General features: G+C 45.0%; 2 protein-coding genes across 2 annotated transcripts in view; both read left to right on the top strand.

Annotated features, from left to right (window-relative positions):
- Positions 1-18,002, top strand: part of lhfpl3 (LHFPL tetraspan subfamily member 3) — a gene marked incomplete at both ends in the record, with an annotated part of 33,007 nt that extends 15,005 nt beyond the window's left edge. Inside the window, 2 exons of the mRNA XM_080851276.1 lie at positions 10,107-10,334; positions 17,905-18,002. Coding sequence (XP_080707402.1) covers positions 10,107-10,334; positions 17,905-18,002 — 326 coding nt within the window. The remainder of the gene's footprint in view (positions 1-10,106; positions 10,335-17,904) is intronic.
- Positions 18,003-20,685: 2,683 nt separating this feature from the next.
- Positions 20,686-25,000, top strand: part of dnah6 (dynein, axonemal, heavy chain 6) — a gene marked incomplete at both ends in the record, with an annotated part of 66,113 nt that continues 61,798 nt past the window's right edge. Inside the window, 7 exons of the mRNA XM_080851363.1 lie at positions 20,686-20,919; positions 21,986-22,183; positions 22,397-22,659; positions 22,997-23,264; positions 23,726-23,860; positions 24,140-24,254; positions 24,653-24,767. Coding sequence (XP_080707489.1) covers positions 20,686-20,919; positions 21,986-22,183; positions 22,397-22,659; positions 22,997-23,264; positions 23,726-23,860; positions 24,140-24,254; positions 24,653-24,767 — 1,328 coding nt within the window. The remainder of the gene's footprint in view (positions 20,920-21,985; positions 22,184-22,396; positions 22,660-22,996; positions 23,265-23,725; positions 23,861-24,139; positions 24,255-24,652; positions 24,768-25,000) is intronic.

Below are 25,000 nucleotides of genomic sequence, written 5' to 3'. Positions count from 1 at the left end.
AGGTATGTTGTCAGGGCAGTCTCCACCAATCAGGCAGATGCACCAGCGGATCGAAACCTCACCCTCATGTCATCCCACCTCACATTGGCACAAGACCCCCAGACAACAGCTAGAGACCCCTATGGGCTGTGTGTGCCCAGAGGCGAAGTTATGCCAAACATGGGGTGGCACCCGATGAGGTGGCATTGTGTCACCGTGTCACCTGCTGTGAAACCGTAGGGTGGCCAGTTCGATCCGGTGTGTGTGTGTGTGTGTGTGTCCCTGTGTCACCTGCTGCTTGTGAGGCCAAGCTGGGAGCACTCATCTTCATACACACATCATTGTGTGTGTGTGTGTGTGTGTGTGTGTGTGTTTGTGTGTGTGTGTGTGTGTGTGTGTGTGTCTGTGTGTGTGTGTGTGTGTGTGTGTGTGTGTGTCTGTGTGTGTGTGTGTGTGTGTGTGTGTGTCTCGTTGTCACCTGCTGCTTGTGAGGCCGAGCTGGGAGCACTCATCTTCATCCACACATCATTTCATCACCAACATCTCAATCCGACAGCATTGCTCCGTCAGCCAACAAAACCCCTTTGCTTCCAAAAATCGGATTTAAAATATTCATAATATTCATATTATTTATAATTACCAGCTATCTTCATCTGCTGAGATGTTTAAAGAGGACCTATTATGGTTATCCGTTGTTTTCCCTATCCTTAAGTGCGTTATATAGCACGTGTGCATGTGATATGTCTGCGAAGTTACATAGCCCAAAGTACACGCTAGAGAGAGTAACTCTCTCCGAACAGAAACCAATTTTCTCAGCGGCCTGAAACACCTTGTTGGAATTCCAACCCTTTTTACTTTGTTACAAGATGATGCAATCTCAATCTCCACTGTCGGGAGAAGGCGGTTTATAGACACAGCTCCAACGGAGAGTTTCAGACAGTGTGAAGAGAGATGTAAAGTATGAAAAAAAAATATGCACAGGAATTTTGAAGGGCAAAACTCTCACTTACCGCGCCTGCCACGCCCCTGTGCCCTGATCGCATATTTTGCCAATATCATTTTAAACTCTCACTAACCGCTGCTGCCACGCACCCGTACCCTGATCGCAAATATATTTCCTTTGGAAGGGCAACTTCAGTCGAGGAGGGTAAACGGGCAACCTAAGCATAGTTCTGTGCACGTCCCTGGTGAAGAGAGATGCACAGTATGAAAAATGAAAAAAATATGTAAATCTGTTCTAGTAGGCCCAAAACGATTTAATTATGAACATTGGAAATGGGCATAATAGGTTCTCTTTAAATGATTAACTCTGGTCTTAAATTGATAGAGGTGCTAGGCATGCTCCCCAGAAATGGTTTGTCCCAAAATTCCCTCACACATCGGTCGGAGGAGAAGTGTGTTGCGTTTGGAGTGTGTGTGTGTGTGTGTGTGTGTGTGTGTCTGTGTGCGCGCGCCTGTGAGTGTCAAATGCCACAGTCTTGGTTACGTCTCTGCTCGAGTCAGTTATTCTCTGTATGACTACCGAAACAAACAATAAAGGACAGATCCAGGCTCAGCAAAACAGATCCATCCTAGATCTGAGGAATATTAAAACAATCCCATCAAGCCACTTCAAATGTCTTCTTCTTTTGCTGTGAGAGGGAGAGAAGAAAAGATGACACCTGTATTACATTCAAAGGGGCTGCCTTACTAGCCAGAGGGCTGTCAAGGCACCTTAAGCGGCAGAGGAGCCAGATAAAGGGGGACTCGTCTTTGAATATAAATGAGCCGCACTAATGGGACTCTACCGCATTGGGAGCACTGGTTATTCCCACTTCACATGAAAACAACAGGATATGCATCTTGGCAGGGCTTACTGTGTTTGTTATATGCAAATTTGTGTCCTTGCATTCAGCTTGTCTGAATAAATAGGAAGCCTGAAGGCTTGTTTTCCCCTTCCCTCCTGGCTGTTTTGTCGCCACAGATTATTGGAGTCCTACTGGGAAGGGAGAAATTGCTTTCTTATGGATTTTGCATGCAATGAACAAACCTGGTTGGCATCCAAAGTACCCAACCCTGACTGTTCGGAAACATAGACGGGCCTGTTCAGAACAATGGCTCAGAGATATTTCTCACCCTCTGTCCTTCTTTACCTCTCTCTCCCGCTCTCTCTCCCTCTCTCTCTCTCTCTCTCTCTCCCTCTCTCTCTCCCTCTCTCTCCCTCTCTCTCCCTCTCTCTCTCCCTCTCTCGCTGGCTCTAAAGGAGCCGCTCACAGCTCGAACACGTGTTCTTTTCTCGGAGAGGCGCGCGAGTGTCTGGCTCTCCGTTGGCAGACTGGACCATATGCTCCGCAGGGCTGCTGGCACCAGTCGGTAATTAATAGGGAACACCTGTTCCCAATCACCTCCACTGCTTCTCCACTCACAGGGTTCACAATGGCGGTGTCCCCCGGTGACCTGGGTGCCGGTGGGACCGTGTGTGTGTGTGTGTGTGTGTGTGTGTGTGTGTGTGTTCTGTGTTCTGTGAGTGTGTTCTGTGTTCTGTGAGTGTGTTCTGTGTGTGTGTGTGTGTTCTGTGTTCTGTGAGTGTGTTCTGTGTTCTGTGAGTGTGTTCTGTGTCTGTGTGTGTGTGTGTGTGTGTGTGTGTGTGTGCCTACATGCATATGTTGGTGCACTGCAGGCAGGATCTAGGATATTAAACAAACCATAGAGAATGCGGCACCATGTTTTTATAATTTAGTATGAAGCACTACAGAGCCCATGAAGGTATCTGACTTGGAGGCTGGAGTCTGTTGCACAGCAGCCATTCATAACTCATCCCCTCCGACCAGCTGATGAGAGTAAGGTAGTTGCCATGACGATGCATCTGCCTCCGCCTCCACCTCCAGTCCTCCGCAGCTGACTGCTGAGTAAACGGTTACTGTGACACGGCAGCATCGCCATAACAACAGCATCCATCCGCAGCAGGCATCTGTTCTCTCGGTTAATTTGTTCCCCCCCTTTTTAAAAAATTCTAATGGGAAATAGATTTGTCCTCAAATCTGACGTCAGAGAGTTAATAAGCAATGGATTTCTCCTCACCCCTGCCACGCCTGAGAGCAGTTCTTAATGAGTCAATCTCTGCCTCTTTACCCAATCTATATTAGGAGGCACTGGCTGTCACAGACAGAAATGCATTAAATCCTTCATCCAGCAGAGATGTGTGGCCAATGATTTCCCCCTCCTGTACGCAATGGAAGATGAACAGCACATTAATATCCTTCCGTTCAATAATTGTACCTATACTGAGTCATCTTCATTACTATCTGTTTTAAAAAGGCTATGCTAATAACAGTCATAACAAATGGAAGTGTATTCAGCGGTAGATGTTTAAACAAACAAAAGCACTGTTCCATCATTAAGTTGTTTACAACGCATGGCTGAGTGCTGAGGTAAGCACATAGGCAGTGATTTGTCTCTCTTTGTGGGCCGTGGGTGCCGGTTGGTGTGTGTGTGTGTGTGTGTGTGTGTGTGTGTGTGTGTGTGTGTGTGTGTGTGTGTGTGTGTGTGTGTGTTCTGTGAGTGTGTGTGTGTGTGTACTCTGTGCGTGGGCCGTGGAGGGAGACGATGAAGGGCTAATAACGTCATGACTCCCTGATCCAGACGGCAGCCTCTGATAGAGACGCCACACTGTTCATGCTTATATAGCTCTCTCTCACACACACACACACACACACACACACACACACACACACACACACCAGACACACACACACAGCACGCTGTTCATGCTTTACCAGGCGTGCAGGGAGACGGATTGGGTTGTAAATCTGATCCTCAATCAGTTTTATGGGCCGCCATCCCCCCGGGGGCTGTATTGAAACACCCCTTGCAACATGCAGCCCACAGAGTGCGATATATCTTTCACACACACACACACACACACACACACAGCATGCTTTTACATGTCAAGTCAATGAACTATGGATTACATTCACATCCTTAAAAAGGGACTGTTGAATAAACAAGTGTTGTGCGACAGTGATAAACTTTTTTTTTTAATGTGAATTCGTCCCAAGCTGCAAGGGAGGGTTTGCATTAGTCAAAACCTCAGCAGAGCTGCGTGCTTCCCCGTGTGTGATGAGGCATTTAGCACCCCATGATTGGTTTCTTAACACCTCTCTGTCCTCCTCTCAGTCTGTTCTGCTTGCCTCTCCCAGGAAAACAACACAAACCCCCTCAAACAAAGCCCAGGCCGGTAGACAGCGCTCATCCGTCGATTATGGTCACACACCGATAGCCACTTGGCATTCTCAACCATGCTCTCCTCTCCTCTCCCTCTCCTCTCCTCTCCTCTCCTCTCCCCCTGGCTGCTGCTTCTCCTCCTCCTCCTGTGCTGCCGTCTTTCTACCTCCAAACATCTCTGTCTCGCGTACCTCTTTTTCTTCCTTCTTTCCTTTTTATCTATCTCTCTCTCGCGCGCTCTCTCTCTCTCTCTCTCCTACTGCCATTCATGCTCATCTCTCCCAGAGGAATCTCCAGCGTCTCACAAGATTGACTTCACCCACAGTTTTATGAGCATAAACAATTGAGACAGACCTTTCTATCTCCCCCCTGTCTCCCCCTGCCTCTCTCTCTCCACCTGTCTCCCCTGCTTACCTGTGAATACCTCTTCTCTTATCAACCTTGTAGTGCAATTCTAATCTGCAAATACACATGTTAAATATGCATAACTAGGAGGAAGGCTGTCTGTAGTGTGTATTATATGCTGCTGACCCCACATGGACTTGCATATTAAGAGCCGGGGGGGGGGAGGAGAAGGGCTCCTTTTCACAGCGGCGACTCAAAGCAGGCAGATTCAGCACCACTGGAATGGAACAGCTCCCCAGCCACACCAGCTTGGGTGTGTGCATGCTGAAGGGAATTCAGCACCTCCATGGCTGGACAGTGACTTTCACACAAAAAGCACCAAAGCTGCAAGACCTTTTATTGTGCGGTGAAGTTGCAACCTGGGTATATGGGAAGTACTTATACATTCATGGCCAAAGTTTTTTGCTGCTTCAGGTTTTCATGGTGGTGATTCACATTGTTTCCTAAATTATTATGCAGAGTGATCAGATGCATTTTAATTAAATGCCAAAGAGCTTCATTGGCACAGAAAACACGTTTCACTGTATTTTGGCCCTGGCACAAAATGACCAGGTAACATCATTTCAGTAATCATATAAGCACAGGGGGAAAGTGTGAACGAGGTGAAATCACTCTATCATTCTGATTGGTTTATAAGAGGAGACTGATGGCTGTAAAAGTGCTTGTAATCATTGTCTTCTTCGCTTTGCATCAAAATGGCGAGATTGGTCTGTACTGAGAGAGGTTGGTCTGGTTGACTTCTGTACTGGGGGAGGTTGGTCTGGTTGACTTCTGTACTGGGGGAGGTTGGTCTATACTGGAAGAGATTGTTCTGTACTGGGGGAGGTTGGTCTGTACTGGGGGAGGTTGGTCTGTACTGGGGGAGATTGGTCTGTACTGGGGAGGTTGGTCTGGTTGACTTCTGTACTGGGGGAGGTTGGTCTATACTGGAAGAGATTGTTCTGTACTGGGGGAGGTTGGTCTGTACTGGGGGAGGTTGGTCTGTACTGGGGGAGATTGGTCTGTACTGGAGGAGGTTGGTCTGTGCTGGGGGAGGTTGGTCTGTACTGGGGGAGGTTGGTCTGTACTCTGGGAAAGATTGGTCTGTACTGGGGGAGGTTGGTCTGTACTGGGGGAGGTTGGTCTGTACTCTGGGAAAGATTGGTCTGTACTGGGGGAGGTTGGTCTGTACTGGTAGAGATTGGTCTGTACTGGAAGAGATTGGTCTGTACTGGGGGAGATTGGTCTGTACTGGGGGAGGTTGGTCTGGTTGACTTCTGTGCTGGGGGAGGTTGGTCTGTGATGGGGGAGGTTGGTCTGTACTGGGGGAGGTTGGTCTGTAATGGGGGAGGTTGGTCTGTACTGGTAGAGATTGGTCTGTACTGGGGGAGGTTGGTCTGTACTGGGAGAGATTGGTCTGTACTGGTAGAGATTGGTCTGTACTGGTAGAGATTGGTCTGTACTGGGGGAGGTTGGTCTGTACTGGGAGAGGTTGGTCTGTACTGGGGGAGGTTGGTCTGTACTCTGGGAAAGATTGGTCTGTACTCTGGGAAAGATTGGTCTGTACTGGGAGAGGTTGGTCTGTACTGGGGGAGGTTGGTCTGTACTGGGAGAGATTGGTCTGTACTGGGAGAGGTTGGTCTGTACTGGGGGAGGGTGGTCTGTACTGGGTGAGATTGGTCTGTACTGGGAGAGGTTGGTCTGTACTAGGAGAGATTGGTCTGGTTTAGTGCTGCTGCTCATACTGCTGAATCCCCTCCCAGGCTTCAGTCAGGCAGCCTGACAAACAGCTGTCAACTGGGAAGCCTCTTAGAGATGCAGAAGGGGGGGATCAAAGAAACAGAGGGAGGGACAGAGAGAGAGAGATTGCAGAGAACTGTCTCTGTGTGTGAGTGTGTGTGTGTTTCAAATCACAAATGCCATTGTTTGTGTTGTGTTGTCACTTTGTGTTCCTAGCCAGGGTCCTTGTGTACACGGGTCTGCCTGTAGAAAGGACCAGGAGTATGGACTAAATTAAGTGCCTTTGAACCTACAGATTTATGCAGTGTACACACACACACACACACACACACACACACACACACACACACACACACATGAGCTAGTTACATAATGATGGTCATGCATGTTTAATGCCGGGATGTTAGAACGTATCCATTCGACAGAAAACTGCAATGCTCTGCAGTAAAAAAACATTTTTTAATGGAAAAACAGAAGAAAGCGTGTTTTATATTTTAAGATCTATTTTATAATATAATATCACTGTTGTATCAGATATTCATTTCTTTTATGACAAATGTGACGTTCTCATCAAGCACACAGGCATGCATGTGGACACAACATGAATGATCACATAGTTAGTGCTAAAAAGGCTGGTTTTATCTCAAATATCATCTCTTATTATCAAGATGAAGCCCAGCTCTTGTGTAATACTAGTGTGTGTGTATGTGTGTGTGTGTGTGTGTGTGTGTGTGTGTGTGTGTTGTTTTTGCGTTGGAGGCTACTGTATCTGGATGAGAGTCAGGCACAGCATGCAGCATTATCTAAATCTTTCAATTTTTAAGGCGGTGAGGGAAAGATGCTGAGTCCGTTCCACCGTCTGACCCTGGGTGACTGTCGCGCGCCAGACGACTACACCCAGATATGTCTGTGGTTTCATTATCTCGATCGTTGGCATCCCGCCCTCATCATTCTCGCACCCGCTCGATCTTTCGGCCTCGCCCCCTCTCTCTCTTTTCTATCACGGGGAGCGGAAATGGAATGATAAATGCGTTTCGTTATTGATGATCAGCGCGATGTTTGTGTGCTGCGAGCGCCCCTTTCCTCTCCTCCGTCAGCCTTTTGGTTTTTCATGTTCAGCTGCAGAGTCACCACAGAAAAGAGGGTGAAAGAGAGGGAGCGAGGGAATCGAGGAGGGGGGGGACAGAGAAAGAAAGATTGAGCCTGACAGGGGATAGAAAGAAAAAGACACAGAAAAAATATGAGAGAGAGAGCGAGAGAGAGAGTCACACAAGAGATTAGACCTTTCCTGTGGCTTTGTGATGTAAATAATAACATAGTCTTTTGACTGAAGCCTTTTGACAATGAAGAGCTTGCATTCATGCGGCGATGGGGTGGCGGTAGAAGCCATTTGTAAAAGCTTAGGTCTTTTCATGATATCCCTTTGAGAGGCAGGGTGTCATCTCTAAGCGCTTGTGTAAGTGGTAAAACGTGCCCTACTCTGCCAGGCAGGGGCACAGGATTAGCTGGGGCAATTGTGTTACTTGCTGTCAAGAATATTATGACTGTTATTATCTCTCTAATCATGATTTAATGATTCTGCCCTGTTTGACTCATAACACTGCAGAAGAAGGAAAGAGAGAGAGAGAGAGAGAGAGAGAGAGAGAGGGAGAAAGAGATAGAGAGAGAGAGAGAGAGAGAGAGGGGGAGAAAGAGAAAGTGCAGGAACTCAGCAGGGGTCTCCTGAGTCACTTTCGCTTCTGCAGTCTTCCATCCGCTCTCTATCATCTTCAGTCTATATGCCTTCACCTCCGCCCACTCCTTCTCTCCCTCCCTCCATCTCTCACTTGCTCTCTCTCTCTCTCTCTCCCTCCCTCCATCTCTCACTTGCTCTCTCTCTCCTTCTCTCCCTCCCTCCATCTCTCACTTGCTCTCTCTCTCTCTCTCCCTCCCTCCATCTCTCTCTTGCTCTCTCTCTCTCCCTCCCTCCATTGCACATCTCTCTCTCTCTCTCTCTCTCTCTCTCTCTCTCTCTCTCTCTCTCTCCATCTCTCACTTGCTCTCTCTCTCTCTCCCTCCCACCATCTCTCTCTCCCTCTCTCTCTCTCTCTCTGCTGTTCATCTGCACATCTCTCCCTCCCTCCATCTCCCTCTCTCTCTCTCTCTCTGCTGTCCATCTGCACATCTCTCTGTGACACAGTGATTACCACGTCAAACTGAATGAGTGAGGGAAAAGTGAGGGAGGAAGAGAGAGAACAGGGATGGTAATTCTCTTGTCATTTACTGGGATTATCCTGCAGCTAAAACCTCCTGGCAGCTTCCGTTTTGTGGGTCGGGGCTATCTCTTACACGATAGTTTGGCACTCTTTCTCTCTCTCTCTCTTTTTCTCTCTTTCTTTATTTCTTACTTTCTTTCTTTCTCTCTCTCTGTCACTCTCTCTCTGGCACGTCCTTTGCTTCATCTTTCCCACTCCAGTTTCTTGCCCAGCTTGGGCACTCGGCTCCCTTTCTATTGGCCGCTGGCCTTGACATCCTCCAACAAATTATCACTTCATTCCTTTAGCTAATGCTGTTGCCATTGATTTTCACAAACAGTATCCAGCCCTCATTGCTTTCAAAACATCAGTAGCACATCTCTCCTCTTAAGTAGCTAGAAACCACCCCTTCCTCAAGACTCATGTGATAGATTTGATATGGCACATATCCACACAGCGTGTGACCATTTTAACTCTGGCTGAAAATGGCACAGTTTGTTTGCTTTGAACCTTGTAGCACAAAGCCAGTACATGAAGTATGGTTCATTCAGGTTGTAACCTATTAGTAAGTGCATTATTTATTTTTGCCTATTGATTTACTAAAGCAGGGGTGTCAAACTCAAATACACAGAGGGCCCGAATAAAAAAAATGGGTGTAGGTCGAGGGCCGGACAGTGGGGCAAGCGCTCCCTAAATTGACGTATGCTACCAACGCGGGGACAGTGCATTGTGGGACTTGCAGTATTTGTGGTGCGTTCTACATACCAGCGGCCGTGGCAGACAAGCTCTGATAGATAAATAGATGGATACTTTATTAATCCTGAGGGAAAATTAGGCAAACCAAATACAATGTCACCGTTGCTCATTCAAATCAATGGAACTTTTTGTAACATTCTGAGGAGCTGGCGGGCCAGATGAAATGGCTTGTCGGGCCTGATCAGGCCTGCGGGCCTTGAGTTTGACACCGCTGTACTAAAGAATGCAAATAAACATTCATCTCTATCCAAGAGATGATATTCTCCTGTTTTGGTGCAGTCACCGCTTGCTTGCTTGTTTGTTTGGCTGCGCCAAGTCAGTGCAAACTATAGTGCTGGCAAGTTGTGCTTGTTGCTGTTGGAGTCGTTGTGTCGTTGGGTCTCTTCTCCTGGGAGTGCGGCAGTCGTCACCCCTAAAGGCTAAAGGAGAGTAAATCAATCTGTCAGTGAATTACCGGCCGTAGCGGCGCGGCCCCCGAGAGTAGAGGACTGGAGGATTGGGGAGAGGCTCAAGGGTAACCACATCTCACAGTTCAGTTGGGCTCAAATCAATTCAGCCCAGACCGCATCGTCAGCATGACTAGGCACAAAGAAAAGAAGAGATTTGTGTCAAAACATCAACATCATGGAACAGACATTTAACGTGTTTGTTTATGTATTTGTGTGTGTTTGTATAACTGTGTGTGGCCCCAATTGTAAGATATGTATTTTCTTCTCCACTTCATTGACCTATCTCCTTTTCTCTCTCTCTCTCCCTCCCTCTCTCTCTCTCCCTGTCTCTCTCTCTCTCTCTCTCACTCCTCCATCCCAGGGACGTGTCTGGTGTTGGGTTGTATGATCTACCCAGATGGTTGGGACTCGGACGAGGTGAAGAGGATGTGCGGCGAGCAGACGGGAAAGTACACCATCGGAGCGTGCTCAGTGCGCTGGGCCTACATCCTGGCCATCATGGGTATCATGGACGCCCTCATCCTCTCCTTCCTGGCCTTCGTGCTGGGCAACCGCCAGGATGGACTCATGGCTGACGAGCTGCTTGACAGTAAGTATCACACATTGATCATTTAAAGCAGCATTCCGGATCAATTGCTATTCGCTAACGATATGCTAGCGGCTAAAACTAACGAAATCTCTTGAAATGTGCTGACTTTGACATTATGACAAACTAGTTACTCAACAACTGTCCTATTACAGTCAAACATCAAGCAAATGCAACACAAGACAAAGCAAGACGGCAAATAAGCTAATTACTAGTTCGGGAGACAGTAGAAAGGCGTCAGGCAATCTTACATTTAGCAGTTAAATGCCTCTGGACCCTGGTATTGCAATGGCACAGAGGCGATTCTCCATATTAAAAGTCATTGTAGTGCCCCAATTTATTTCAAGCTGTTATTTTAAGGTAAAACTGCTTATCCTAACCCGAAGAGAAGGAGAAGGGTAAGGTGAGGTGGCACTGAGAGAGAACAGGAGATAGAGAGATAGAGAGAGAGAGAGAGAGAGAGAGAGAGAGAGAGAGAGAGAGAGAATTTTTGAATTTTTAAAAAAAACCTTTATTGGGCAAACAGAGTTTTACACATTATCCAAAACAATGGGAAACAAAAAAACTCAAAAACAAAAAACTAAATCATCGTTATCAACTGAGCACACAGCAGTTTCGCAGCACCACTGCTCAACAAAACTATCCAAATTATCCATGGCTTTATAAAAACTAAAATCAAGTGAGACTCTTGACATTATCAGATTCCTCAAAATAGGTACCACATGGCAATCCGACATTTGACGCATTTTGTTTTTCCTACTCAAGTATATGGCAAGCTTTGCTTGCCCAACAATAAAATTGATCAGCTGACATTTAGCTCTTCGCCTCTGACTGTAAGGGAAACCAAGTACAAAGCTCTGCATAGAGCACACCACCCCTAAAGGGTTAAGTAAACTGTTAAGAAAAATAAACATAGGCATAAGTCTGGTACATTCCATAAAGCAATGAAAGATAGTTTCCCTTTCGTTACAGAATAAACACTTGTCATTCAGCTCAGGGTTCATGACTGCAGTAACAGCATTAACTGCTATGGCCCCATGCAATATCCTCCATTGAAGATCCCCTGTCCTTTTGGTCAATGGTGGCTTGTAGAAAACTCTCCAAACAGGTCTAGTTTTACCATCAATCCCTAACTTCTCCCTCCATACTGTATCAGTGCGCCCCTTTAGATTGTTTTTGTTAAAGGCTTTCACCATGACCTTGTACACTGCCTTCCCATTTGCAGTGGCCAAATTCAGGTCTTCATCAATTCCCAGATTAAGCAGGGGACTAGTGTAACCAGGCTCCAGCCAATCTGTACTTAAGACACAATCAGGAAAGGGATCATCTTCATTTGGCAACATGTTACCCGAACAGTAACCCTCTAAAAGGGCTCCCTCTCGATCATTCAAAAAACCACGCAGTTTCGCAAGTACTCTGCTTGCATACCTCAAAGACCTCACCCCTAAAGCAGAGGCCAAGGCCCCAGCATTCTTGAAATCATGTCCTGCTTTTTCAATAACATTTCTTAATTGAAAACAATTACAGTCACACAGAAGGTTCGTTAGTCCTGGGGTATCCTCCCCACACAAGTCAAACCGAGCTCCGAGAGTAACAGGTTCTTCAAGCAGCCAGTGTAGTGATGTTGCGGTTGCCGACCAGCTTTGCCTAAAGAGTCCAAAGGCCTTGAAGCAGCTCTGATAAAAGGATGACAGTTCAATCAGGTTGAGTCTCTTATGGTCCATCAAGAACAGTGCATTGTCTATCAGCATTCCATTCACCCTGCGTAGCATTGCCAGGGCGAGAGGTCTCCAGACCAGGTCCCTCGGCCCCCACAAAAGTTTCTGGACAAACTGCAGACGGTAAGTCGCTTGTCTGCTGATTAGGTTAATGAGACCCTGCCCGCCCTCATCCTTGGGCAGAAAGAGCACACTTTGAGGGACCCAGTGGAACTTATCCCAGAAGAAGTCCACTAAATGTCTTTGAATTTGGGCCAAAAGCCCAGCAGGAGGGTCCACACAGGCAAGCTTGTGCCACAGGGAAGAGGCCACCAGGTTGTTTATTATTAGTGTCCGCCCCCTATATGACAGTTGAGGCAGGATCCACCTCCATTTTTGAAGACGACCCTGGACCTTTTCCACAACACATTCCCAATTCTTCTTTAAAAAAACATCATTACCCAAAAACACACCAAGATACTTTAACCCATCCCTTCTCCAAACCAGCCCACCAGGTAAACTGGGAGGCTGCCCACCCCAGTTCCCCATTAGCAAAGCTTCACTTTTGGCCCAGTTTACTGCAGCTGATGAAAACTTTTTAAAATCATGCACAATACATTCAAGCTTATTTACATCTTCATTTCCATTCACAACAACAATTAAATCATCTGCATATGCAGACAGACACAGTTTGCTATTACAACGAGGTATTGAAAAACCTTGTAACTCAGTTCGAAGCTTATGCAGTAAAGGCTCGATAGCAAGGGAGTACAGCATTCCTGACATGGCACACCCCTGTCTGATTCCTCTGCTTACTTTAAAGGGAGCACTCAACCCCCCATTGATTTTCAACACACTTTCAATGCCTCTGTACATGGTCTCAATCATGGCCCTGAATCCAGGACCAAAACCAAAGGCTTCAAGAGTTTGCCAAAGAAAAGAATGTTCAACCCTATCAAAGGCTTTCTGTTGGTCTAGAGATATTAGACCCGCCTTAACGCCAGTTAAGCGTGAAAAGTCCAGGAAATCACGTATTAGTGCAACATTGTCAAAAATTGATCTTTGAGGTATGCAGTAAGTCTGATCAATATGAACTACTTGACCAATTACATTACGCATTCTTGTAGCCAGGGTTTTAGACAAAATTTTAAAATCCACACACAAGAGTGAGACGGGCCGCCAGTTTGCTATGTTTTGTAAATCCCCCTTCTTGGGTAGCAGGGCGATGGCAGCTCTTCTACAACTTAGTGGCAATAACCCCTTATCAAGACTATCTACCAGGACCTCTAAAAGGTCCTGCCCAATTAGCCCCCAGTATGCTTTAAAGAACTCGACCGTCAGCCCATCCACGCCAGCTGAGCGCCCATTTTCCATCCCCATGAGTGCAGAATGGAGCTCACCTAGGGTCACTGGCTCCTCCAGTTTAGTAGCAGACTCATCTCCTACCTTCGGTAGATCATCATAATAAGTGCAAGCTACAGCCTCCATGTCATTTAGTTCACACTTAAACAAATCAGCATAGAAACCAACCGCTCTCTTGCGAATGTCGGCTGGCTCAGTGAGCTCTTGCCCAGTTTCTGAGAGCAGACAGTGGATCAGTTTACTCTGGCCATTCTTTCTTTCTAGACTAAAGAAGAACTTTGAGGGTGCATCCATCTGCGTTGCATTTTGAAATCGTGAACGAACAAGAGCCCCTTGGGCCCTGACATTTAATAAATCGTCAAGCATTTTCTTTTTACACCTGAGAGCATTAATATGCTCTTCATTATGAGAGGATGCTACTAAGTCTTGTAGGCTCAGAATTTCCTTTTCAAGAGTCCTCATTGACTGAGATACGTCTTTTGTCACATTTAGAGTGTACTGCTGACAAAGCTGCCTTATTAAGACTTTTCCACAGTCCCACCACAGTTGCAGGGAGGAGTATGTTCTTTTCTGTTTTTTAAAGTTCTCCCAAAATAAAGTGAAAATTCCTAAAAAACGTTTGTCCTCTACAAGAGTTGCGTTGAAATGCCAATAGGCACTGCGAGGCTTAAAGGGTGTTAGACTTGCACAGCAGATAACTGCACTGTGATCTGAGAAACTAACTGGAAAAAATTCTACAGGACTTTACAGAGCTATTCTGATGAGTAAAGACATAGACTCTATCCAACCTTGCCAGGGACATGTGATTGTCTCTGCAGTGTGTCCATGTAAACTGTTTTACGTCTGGGTGGAGATTCCTCCAGACATCACACAGGTCATGAGCTTCAATTATCTGTTTGAGAGCCTTCTTAGAAGCAGAATGTGGCTCCAAATGATTCCTGTCCAAGTAGTCATTCTCAGTACAATTAAAGTCACCAGCTAAAAAAAGCAAACAGTCAGCATTTAGCTTACTCAAAGAGTCACCAACGGCATTAAGGAACAAAAGCCTGTCTGCCCCTACTGTGGGCGCGTATATATTCAAAAAGGACATAGTAGTAGCCTCAAACTTTGCCACAACCTTTAAGCAGTGTCCTTTGACAATCTCATCTACTTCAAAGTGAAGTGGCATGAAATGCTTAGAAAATAAGATGGCCACACCACCACTTGTCGAAGATTTGTGACTTAAAACAGACAAACCATCCCACTCCCTTTTCCAATCAATCTCATTTTTCCCGTCGCTGTGCGTTTCTTGCGCAAACAGCACGTCTATGCGCTTTAACCTCATTAGGTCGTAAAGCAACATCCTTTTTTTTATGTCCCTTGCACCATTTACATTAATAGTACTAAAAGAAAAAGTCATCATCTTGACTGTTAAGTTGAGCTCGCAGCATTAGGGACAGCTTCAAAAAAAAAGAACAGCCAAGTCAGCTGGCAATATTCCCGCTACGCAACTCTTTCCGCACTTCACCGACTTTTTTCCGAAGCCGAAAATACTCTGGCTTAGGGATCTCGCCCTCTCTCAACCAGAACGTGCCATCCCTAACAAAATGCTCCTTATTCGGAAAATAGTCCACAACACGGACCTCTCTATGCCCCTTAGTTTTTATGAGAAACTGCATGAATTCTTCCGCTGTATAAACCACCGTTGATAAATCCGTTTGAGAGCAACCCGACCAGCTAGAGTCAGAGGTGTAGTCCTCAGCCTCAGCTGCGCCTTCAAATCCACCTTCTCCCTTTTTAACCTTTACTTGCTCGTTTTCTTCAACTTTCGATTTTCTTTTGCATGCCGGTTTCTTAAAATCAGTCTCCATTTCAGCGACTTCCTTATGTATCAACTCATCAAGAGGCTGCGCAATCTGACCACCAGAGATAGGTACAGATACGGCCTCAGCTGACTCAGGTTTATCAGCAGTCTCCACCCCAGCACCCTCCTCCCCTAACCCGGTTTCAACAGGTGTCTCAGGGCTATGTCCTACGGGAGGCGCAGGCACTTCGGCCGCAAGTGAGTCCGATTTTAATGACTCGGTTGCGGAAGGAGGAGGCACATTAGGACCAGTCATGAGAGTCTCAGTATCACCAGGCATTGTGGCAGTAGTGTCGTCAGTATATGAACCATTTGTGGATGCTTTGGGAGGGCTAACCGGGGAATCAGCCGTAGTAGGCTCTGGTGTTGTAGCCTCGCTCGTAGGCTTCGCAGAATCTGCTGCAGGTGCAGCTTCTTCTTGCGCATTTCCCTGTCCAGCCTGGCCTTTGTTCCCACCCCTGTCACAGTCCTGCCTCTGATGTCCGTCTTTCCCACATCGGAAGCACTTAATTGTCACGTTTGAAGTTACAAACACAAGGTAGCTGAAACCACCAACATTGAAACTTATTTTAACATCTAGGTCGCTCCTATTACCAGTGAGCACCATGTAAACCTGCCTACGGAAAGACAGGAGATGCTTTAATTTATCCGATTTACAGCCAACGGGTAACTTCCTTATCGGCGACACCACTTTTCCAAAACGAGACAATTCTTTAATTATCTGCTCATCACTGAGGAAGGGGGGAACATTAGAAAGAAGTATCTTTCGGGAGGGACTACTTAGGGGATAAACGGGAATCAGAGAATCCCTAATTATCACGCCATGCTGGATAGCCAAGTCAGCGTTTGCAATTGAACTTAAAAACAGCACAATGGCTTTATTCATGCGTGAACCCGAAAGCACATGCTCATATCCAATAATTTCACCAATAGCTAAGGAACATTCTTCCACTCCGACCGGGGATTCAATTCTAATTGCGTGAGACCTCGTCAAACACGCGAAAGACTCCATTGTTCGCTAACGCGGTGCAGGTGGTCGCCCAGCAAGCGCTGAAGCGCACCCCGCAACTTAAGTAATACAGCGCACAAAAACTTTTTTGACAAATAATTATACTATATACAAACAAATAAACAAATGCAACGCACAGAAGATGAAGTTAGAAGAAAAGTCTCTGTCACAGACAACAGTTTCACTCACGCGTCTCTCGCAGCTCACATTCGCACGTCCACTCAGCTCGAGAGAGAGAGAGAGAGAGAGAGAGAGAGAGAGAGAGAGAGAGAGAGAGAGAGAACAGAGAGAGAGAGAGAGAGAGAGAGAGAGAGAGAAACAGAGAGATTGTGCTGTAGGTATGGGTTAATTGAAGCCCAGAGTCCTGGACCAAACCATGAATTTCTAATTGATGTGTACACAGCTTGCTGTCAACCTGTCTAAATGAATCACAGGCAGAATATCAGCTGGGCTCGCTTGTTAGTAGAGGGTTCGGAGAGACAGCCACATTCTGTATTCGAGAGAGGGAGAGACGGGAGAGAGGGAGAGGGAGGAGAACATCAGGAGAAGGACTGGCAGTGACAACAAAGGATTTGTTTGGAGTGAAAAGAAGACGAATAGAGTCTGTATGGTTCTCAAAGCTGCTCAGAATATGCTTGGGCTAGCTGACTGGGCACAGACCGCACAGCTTTTGGGATTTTGCCATTGATTAATAAATGTGTTTCGAAGTGTTGGAGCTTCTCATGCAACTAGCCATCTCCTGTATTGAAATGTGGTTCCCTCGAGGGCTGCCTCCTGCTGTTCTTTGGTGGTATTGCATGACATTCATCATCATCATGTGCTCCTGGGGTTGCCTTTTACGTAGAGTGCAAGCTGCTGCTCTGATGTCCAAATTTAAGTGACTGACACTGTTGTTGTTGTTGTTGTTGTTGTTCAAATGTATAATGTGCTTTGCTTCTCTTTGCAGAGAGTGCTAATGCTTAATTGAAGGGCCAATTCAAACAGGTGAGTGTAGAGCTCAAATCTTGGAGAAAAACTGACACAAAATTTAGTAAGATCAGGGTTGGTTACTAGTAGTAGTTATAGTTATAGTTTAGATTAATAGTAGTAGTGTTCTATATGTGATTAGTAATATAACTTTTGTATTACTTCATCTAAGTGATGTAATTGATTCCATTTGATTACTTTCGATCAGGCCTACTTTTTAATTGGGAGGTGAGAGGCGGTGCAAATTCAAACTAAAAGCAATCAAAAAAATTGCTAAAATTTTGAGTGTGTTTAGATGAAGAAAAGATGTAAAGAAATATTCTACATATAAGCTTTAAAGCTTTTTTACTTTATATTATAATGTAGCCCCTTTATAATCACCAATATTTTGATTACTAACTGTAGTTAAATTACATATTTCTCAATTACAATTACATTTATTTTGTAATTGAATTACGTGAGTTATTCCCCAACCCTGTATCTGATTGAAGATGCTCATCATTACTGGCCTCAATCAAGATCATTGGCACTACAATGCTCATTAATGCCTCCTGGCGGATTCTGTGTGCAATTGCAGTCTGAGCACCATGGAAATGTCTAACGGCAAATCTCTCCTTCATTGCACTACAACAAATGTATCCAGCAATAAAATATCAGCTTGCCTTTCTCTTCTCTTGTCTTTCCCTCTGGTCACAGATCCCACTGCCCAGAAAGAGAGCAATGCTTATGTAATGTCATGTTTCAGCATTTTACCCATGATCCAAAGGGTGGATGGGATGTCTCTGGAGGTTTGAGAGGTCAGCGAGACGACGAAAGACAGAAGAATGACAAGTGAATACAGGAACCATTCACGGGAAAACAACAACAACATATGGACATGATATGAAGCCCCCTTCAATCGTCTCCGTGTTTCATTGCCTCTCTGAAGGACTCTACGCGTCATATTCTCATGCAGTCCAGTTAGTGCCTCTGACAGGAGTGCAGCTATTTCACACATAGCACACTGCATTTCCAGTGCTAGAACTGTTTTTTTTTTGCTGGTCAAACTGACATTGGTAAAGTTAGTTTTGTCCTATTGGGGAACTTGTGTCTGAACATGACACACAACAAGTAATTGCATTCAACATACTGACCAGGAGTATTTTATACATTAATATTTTGTGTCATTTTGCACTATATATCATGTTGAGTACAAACTGCCCCCTCTACACACACACACACACACACACACACACTTTGTATCTGACGAGGGGCCCTCAGACGCCTTGCCCTGAGCTGAGGAAATGTTTGACAGAGCGAGATAACAGTGCCATTGGCCCCATTTGGCCCTCTGGGCCACAGTATATATTGTCACTAGTGCTGTGTACCGTGTAGAGTCAGTTTATGACTGAGGTCTTTATGGAACCATAGAAAAGAGGACTGCTTTCATGAGCACAATAAAGACATTGTTTTATATTAAGTGTCAAATGTGAAGCGGTAATAATTGCCAAGTCTTTAGCAGGGAGTGATAAAAGGTCATACAGGAGAACGGTATTTATTAAAGTAGGAGTGTATTTCAGTGTATCAATCATATACTCTGTATACCTGTATGTGTTGGGTAATGTTTCTGTAGTTCTGTCTCGACTTTGATATTTGCTTACTGTACCAAAATGACAAAAAACCTTGGTACAGTGTATTCTAATGTGTGCCATTCGATTCTATGGCTCAGTGTTGTAGAGGGTAAACAAGTGTTTTTTCTCACTGTGATTCCATTTGAACACTTTTGGGCAAGCAAATTGTTTCTCCCTACACTTTAGCCCTGGTGACATCTGGTTTGGCGTTAATCTGGACACAATCTGCATCTTAATCTCTAAATGTGCTTGTGCTGAAAAAAAACACTTATTTGTGTTGTGTTAACACTCACACACACTCACACACTACATTCTTTGACTTGGGAGGCCCTTACTTAATAGTGTCTCAGTGTTTAACATTGGGAACCTCCAGCCAGGGTACGGGATGAGATTTAAAGATTTAAAGACTGGGATGTTTTTCTTAGGGGGTTGGGGCATGTGTTTACTGTCTTTTTCAGGATATGCCCCCTGTGTTTGTGCATAATACACCATTGTAAATATTGAGAATTATAACAGGTGGTAGCAAAAAAAAGTATAATGCTTTATTAAAGAGGATGACAAAAGTAAAATAAAGAATATCCCTGTGGTTAATCTGTGGCTCTGCCTGTGTATTGTTTCAATCTGTTTGTCCCTTTATGCATGGGTGTACAGGGACACTTTTCATAGTGTACCTTTTTCAAATGCAAAATACAGAAGGATGACCATGTGACATATATTTGACTATTGCCCGTGTTAAGATATTCTCTCCTCAGTTCTGTCTCACTCTTACTGCTTGGCAAGTTCTCTCCACATCTCCCACTTGACAAGAATCTAGAATCTAGATATTTGTCTGTCAGGGATTTGCCACCAGTCACCATTGTGGTTTGGGTTCCATCTCTTCCCTGTCAGTGTAGCCTATATATTTTCCACCAAGCATTATGAAATACATATATATACACACACTTTTAACCCTGTCTCACGCTGTATGTAAAGAAAAAATCAATTAGGTACTTCAATGCATCTCAGGCCAAAAAATACACCTGTTCGATTAATCTAATCGATTTTCACGGTAAGTCAGGTTTGAAGTTGGCAACTCTCCCAAAATTATATTTTCCTTGAACTTTTAGCACCCGTGGTAGCCACAACCAAGATGGTACGTGATACTTAATCCTGAATGTCCTTGTTAGCGCTGACAGCGCCGTAGTGACTTTTCTGGGGCCATGATTTCCGTTGCTAAGAAACCGTAAACAATTACAATGTGGCAGTCAGGAACAAATGGGTACTGAATGCCGTTTTTGCTTAGGATGTAAATGCATGATTAACTTAACTAACCTAAATAAATGTAACATAAGGTAGATCTTTAGGTTGATAGTATTTTTGACGAATTCGCTATTTTGTTTTAAATGGAGCCAACTATTCAGCCCATCACTCAATCTTCTCCACCTTTCACACAATGTAAGTTAAGTTTGGCTAGCAACCATCACATGATGTTAAAAGTCTATAATAATCAGATAGGTAACGTTACGTGACCATAGCCAGTTTGTTTATAAGGGATGTTACGCTTGTTTTGCTGACTGATGACAGTAACATTATTCAACATCTGGCGTAACTGGAACAAACGCGGACACAACCTGTATAGTTAGCATTAACTTAGTTGGTTATCGATAGCTATTGCTTAGTTATAGTATCCAGTCATCAGTTTTGTAATTCGTATTAGTGTCACGTTACAGTTGAAAACAATGTTTTACCGAGCCATGAGGCTAGTTCAGAAATAAAACTTGTTAATGTAAGCTACCACCAAACTGTACCTGACTGTATGACTACGATTATTTGAATTAAATGTGTGTAAATATCTTGTCTAACAGAATTTATTTGAGAGCAGAGAACCATGTCACTCTCTCGGAGAGGCGTTCCTCGGCGTCCACTCAACCCTGGTTTGGAAGAGAGTCAGGGACTGCGGGTGCCTGTTGGTCTTGTGGATGAGGAGTGGTTGAGGGCAAGGCTTACATCAGTGGCACCCAGCCAGGCACAGCGCGACCCCAATGCCCTCGTGTTCACCCACAGCACCAAGGCACAGACGCGTAGGAAGGTTGCACAGAAACCACAGCAATTGGAGATACTGGTATGTAGGCTACATGTGATGAGTCATTGCTTCATTCACAGATTTTCTCCTAATTTGAGTGATGTTAAAACAAAGACGGGATCTAGTAGTGAGCTGGGGTGGGCAATGCCAACCAAAATTTCGGCCCTGACTACCAACCTCAACCTACATTCTGACTTTTGAATCTGTCACGTCAATCACGTTTATTTCATTCGCCCCGTCAAAATGTCCTGATCAAATATGAAAGTAATAATTGCGAGCGTTATTTAATATGAATCATGGGCATTCAATTGCGTGACTGAGAACATATATAGCTAGATATTGCAAGGAGGTGCGGAGAAACCAGTGGGCACAGCGAGAACAGCGTATCTATACGAGGGAATGCAAAAGTATTGCGAAAGAACGCAGAGGTATGCAAAAAGTCAACCTATAGGGGGCTCCGTATGTTCGAAATGCCCGAGACTCAAAAATAATTCGGACGTACCGCCTGTGAAGAGACAAACAGAGACCAGTCTAACTATATACTTGATAGGAGTTGGCTTAAAATATGGAAAGATATGTAATCAGATTAACCCAAAACCCAGCTACAAGAAGGTTGATAACTTTTACTGTACTACTAGTATTGAGCTGTGTTTTTCGGCACATTTCATTTTAAATGCATTGACACGCATATGATAACACAAATCTACACGAATGTCTCCCAGTTTAGAATTGATCTCTATAGGCTAGTCATATTTTCTTTCTAGCTGCCTCGTCCATGTTTTCATTTGCCTCAAATCCTGATTTAAATAAGGGTTTAACTAGTAAGTTTGCACCTGAAGTCTTTTAACTCATAATGACTTAATAAATTAGGCCTAATTGATTACCTGGAGCCTAAAGCAACAACTCTGGCAATTTTGTAGCATGGGCAAACTATTCCCTAATTCACATCTTAAAGCAATAACGCAGTTCAGTGTATGACTGCTTTGCAGTTTGTCTACGAGTTTGAGATAGTAAGGTACTTACCATATAATGAATGGTACAGTCATGCCATATAATTGCCAGTAATATGCCGACCATTTAGTGTGTGTTTGTTTTGTGTTTTAAGCCTGTCCTGAAAAGGTATCAGAGCCAGAATCAGCCCGAGTTCAAACACAGGAAGAACCGTGAGCAGCTGCTCAGTGCCGGGTGGAGGCCTGCTGCCTCCCCTTCAGTAGGGGCCGACTGGATTAGCACCTCGCTGGAAAGGCCATCATCATCTGTGATCCGCCTTCCTGAGCTGCCTGACCATGTCAAAGACAAACAGGTTAGGTTTGGGACAGAGAGAGAACGAGAGAGAAAGAGGACGGGTGTTTAAATACCTGTTATTTGTGTTGTTGGTGACAAAGTTATTGCCCTGTGTTTTAGAAGCCATATTGACGCATCAAATAGAAGTGAAAACTAATTGTCACTCCATGGTGGGTGTTGGATGATGATCTAATAACACAAGTTGTATTGGATCTCAACACTGTCCCTTTAGGCACAGCTGGGACTCTGCACCCCCACCCCTCCTAAAGGACTGCCTTCTGCCAAGGGCCGAACGGTTTCCATGGCACTGCCTAGCCCAGTTCTGCCTCTGTCCCGTCCACTGCTGTTTAATTCAGTGGAGGAGGTGATCCGTGCCAGGCTACGCTCCCCCCCAGAAATAATCCACACCATCCAAAATAACCCCCACCTGGGATTTCTCTACATGACATCGACAGAACCCAAGGCATCCATCCACTATGATCCTTTCAACCTCAGGTAAGTTGATATTGATTTATAAATGCAATTGTACTGTCTGCTCTGGTCCAAATAACTACTTTTAACTAGTACTTTTACTTTTAGCTGTCGAAATATTTAAAACACTTTGGCAGAGTCAGAAAGCATTAGAGTTAAGTGAAGTAGAGATCATTTGATTACATTTCCAGATGTCATATCCATTGACACAGTTGCTCACAAACTATGCTTCATACAAACCACACAGCGTTAGTCATTACGATATAACCGTGTACCATCAGATGTGAGTCGTAATTATGCACACAGAGACATGATTGCTCATTAAAAGGTGAAAAAACAACCCTGCGCTCCCATTCGACAGAATCGTGACGTACGAGAACATCAACAAGCACGACTACTACACCATAAGCCAGCATGGCGTGACGTACAACTGCAACGGCGAGGTGGACTTCATAACGCTGGAGCGCTGGGAGCACGAGTACGGCTGCCACCGGCGCCTCCAGCGCATCCCCACCTTCGTCCACTTCCGCCGCTGGAGGGCCTTCAGCGTGTGGAGGACCAACGTGCGCTCCAAGAAAACGAACCTGTGCAAGCAGGCGCTTCAAGAGAGTCTGTTCATCGTCAACGAGGTCAGTGATGCCACTATTTTGCACAAACGTCGGGAAAAACGTAACTGTAGCTTAGTTTGCAGGGGCTGTTTTCTTTCCTATTTTGAATGCCACTGGTGTGTTTTTTGCAACAGACGAAATAAAAAACAAGACTTTTTAATAGGGCTCTCTCCCTCGTGAAACTCTCCAGCTTTTGTTCTTTTTCTTGTTCTTGTTCTCTCTCTCCCTCTCTAAATCTCTCTCAGTGTCTATCAATATCTGTTCTCACAGACTCACACACACTCACACACACCCATTTGTGCAGGCTCACACAATGCACGTACACAGTCACACACACACCTATACCGACTCACACACTCAAACATACTGAACTGTCAACACATTCTGTCAACCACTCATTGACTTTTATTGACACTGCAATGTCCGCGAATGCCACTGCTGTGTGTTGACTTGGCTGGTGCTGTACTTTTCCCATCTGTCAGTCTCTTCGGCCGGCATTGATCCAGATCAGAGAGATGTGTTATCACATCTCTGACGTGGGACTGTGTCGCATCGAAGCAAACCGCACGTACTCCCTCAAAGAATTCCAGGATGAGCAGTACAGACAGCTGAAGGAGGTGTGTGTGTGGCTTGTGTGTGTGACTCCATACCTGTGCAAGTACAAATGCATACCTCTTTGACTGTTGTGCATCCATGGGTGTGTATTGGGTGTGTGAGTGTGTGTGTGTGTGTGTGTGTGTCTGTGTGTGTGTGTTTGTCTGAGTCCACAGCAAGGTCCACAGCTTCTTAGTGTGTGTGCAGTGACACCATGACAGTGATATTACGTTGGTAGCAAAGTACTGACAGTTTCACCCATTCTTGACCTTTAAACTGCTGACCCTTGACCTTTGGAGCAGGTGGCCTCTCGTCTTGAGGAGTTCAGAGAATTGGTAAAGGAGGTGGCTAGGAGTGCATGCCGCAATGCCATGCTGGAATCTGGGTACATCCCTGACTATGGCACAGAAGAAATGGGTACTGTTTATCATGACGCTTGAGCATACTATATGTGTTAGCAAGTATACTCTATATGAAGTAGTGTTCAGTAACTTAAATGACATGGGATGTACGTTCAGCCTTATCTGACGTATAGTACATTGAGTGGACACTAAGGAGTTTTTGATAACATCCTAGGAAGCACTTTGTTTTCATTGTGAGCCTCTGGAGGTTTGATAATGAACTGAGGGTGAATATTACTGATTTTGATAAATGCCTTCCATGTTTGTGGTTGTTTGGTGTGTGTGTGTGTGTGTGTGTGTGTGTGTGTGTGTGTGTGTGTGTGTGTGTGTGTGTGTGTGTGTGTGTGTGTGTGTGTGTGTGTGTGTGTGTGTGTGTGTGTGTCTGTGTGTATGTGTGTGTGTCACTCTCTGCAGAAGAAGGAACTTCGAAGTCTACCCATGAGCTGGATCTGCTGTATGATCATGTCCCAGACCTGATGAGCTACACAGAGCAGGCCAAAAAGAGATACCACTGCAGCCGTCTCACCTGGTGCATACAACAGCAGCCCACCATCAGACATGTGCTTTGTGCAAAAAATTCAGCCTCCGTATATAATGTTACAGGGTGGTTTTTGGGTTATGATGTGGTTGGGGATTAGGGTTAATAATATGTTAGTAATATGTGTACTTTGCGTAGTATGTGAAGTACATATAACTACTGTATTTATCATGTGTATAAGTACTGTTATAAGAACACTTAACATTAAGCGGGATCACATCTTC

Source organism: Sprattus sprattus (genome assembly GCF_963457725.1).
Source record: "Sprattus sprattus genome assembly, chromosome: 14".
Lineage (NCBI taxonomy): Eukaryota > Metazoa > Chordata > Actinopteri > Clupeiformes > Clupeidae > Sprattus > Sprattus sprattus.
This window is presented reverse-complemented; position numbering and strand designations above follow the sequence as displayed.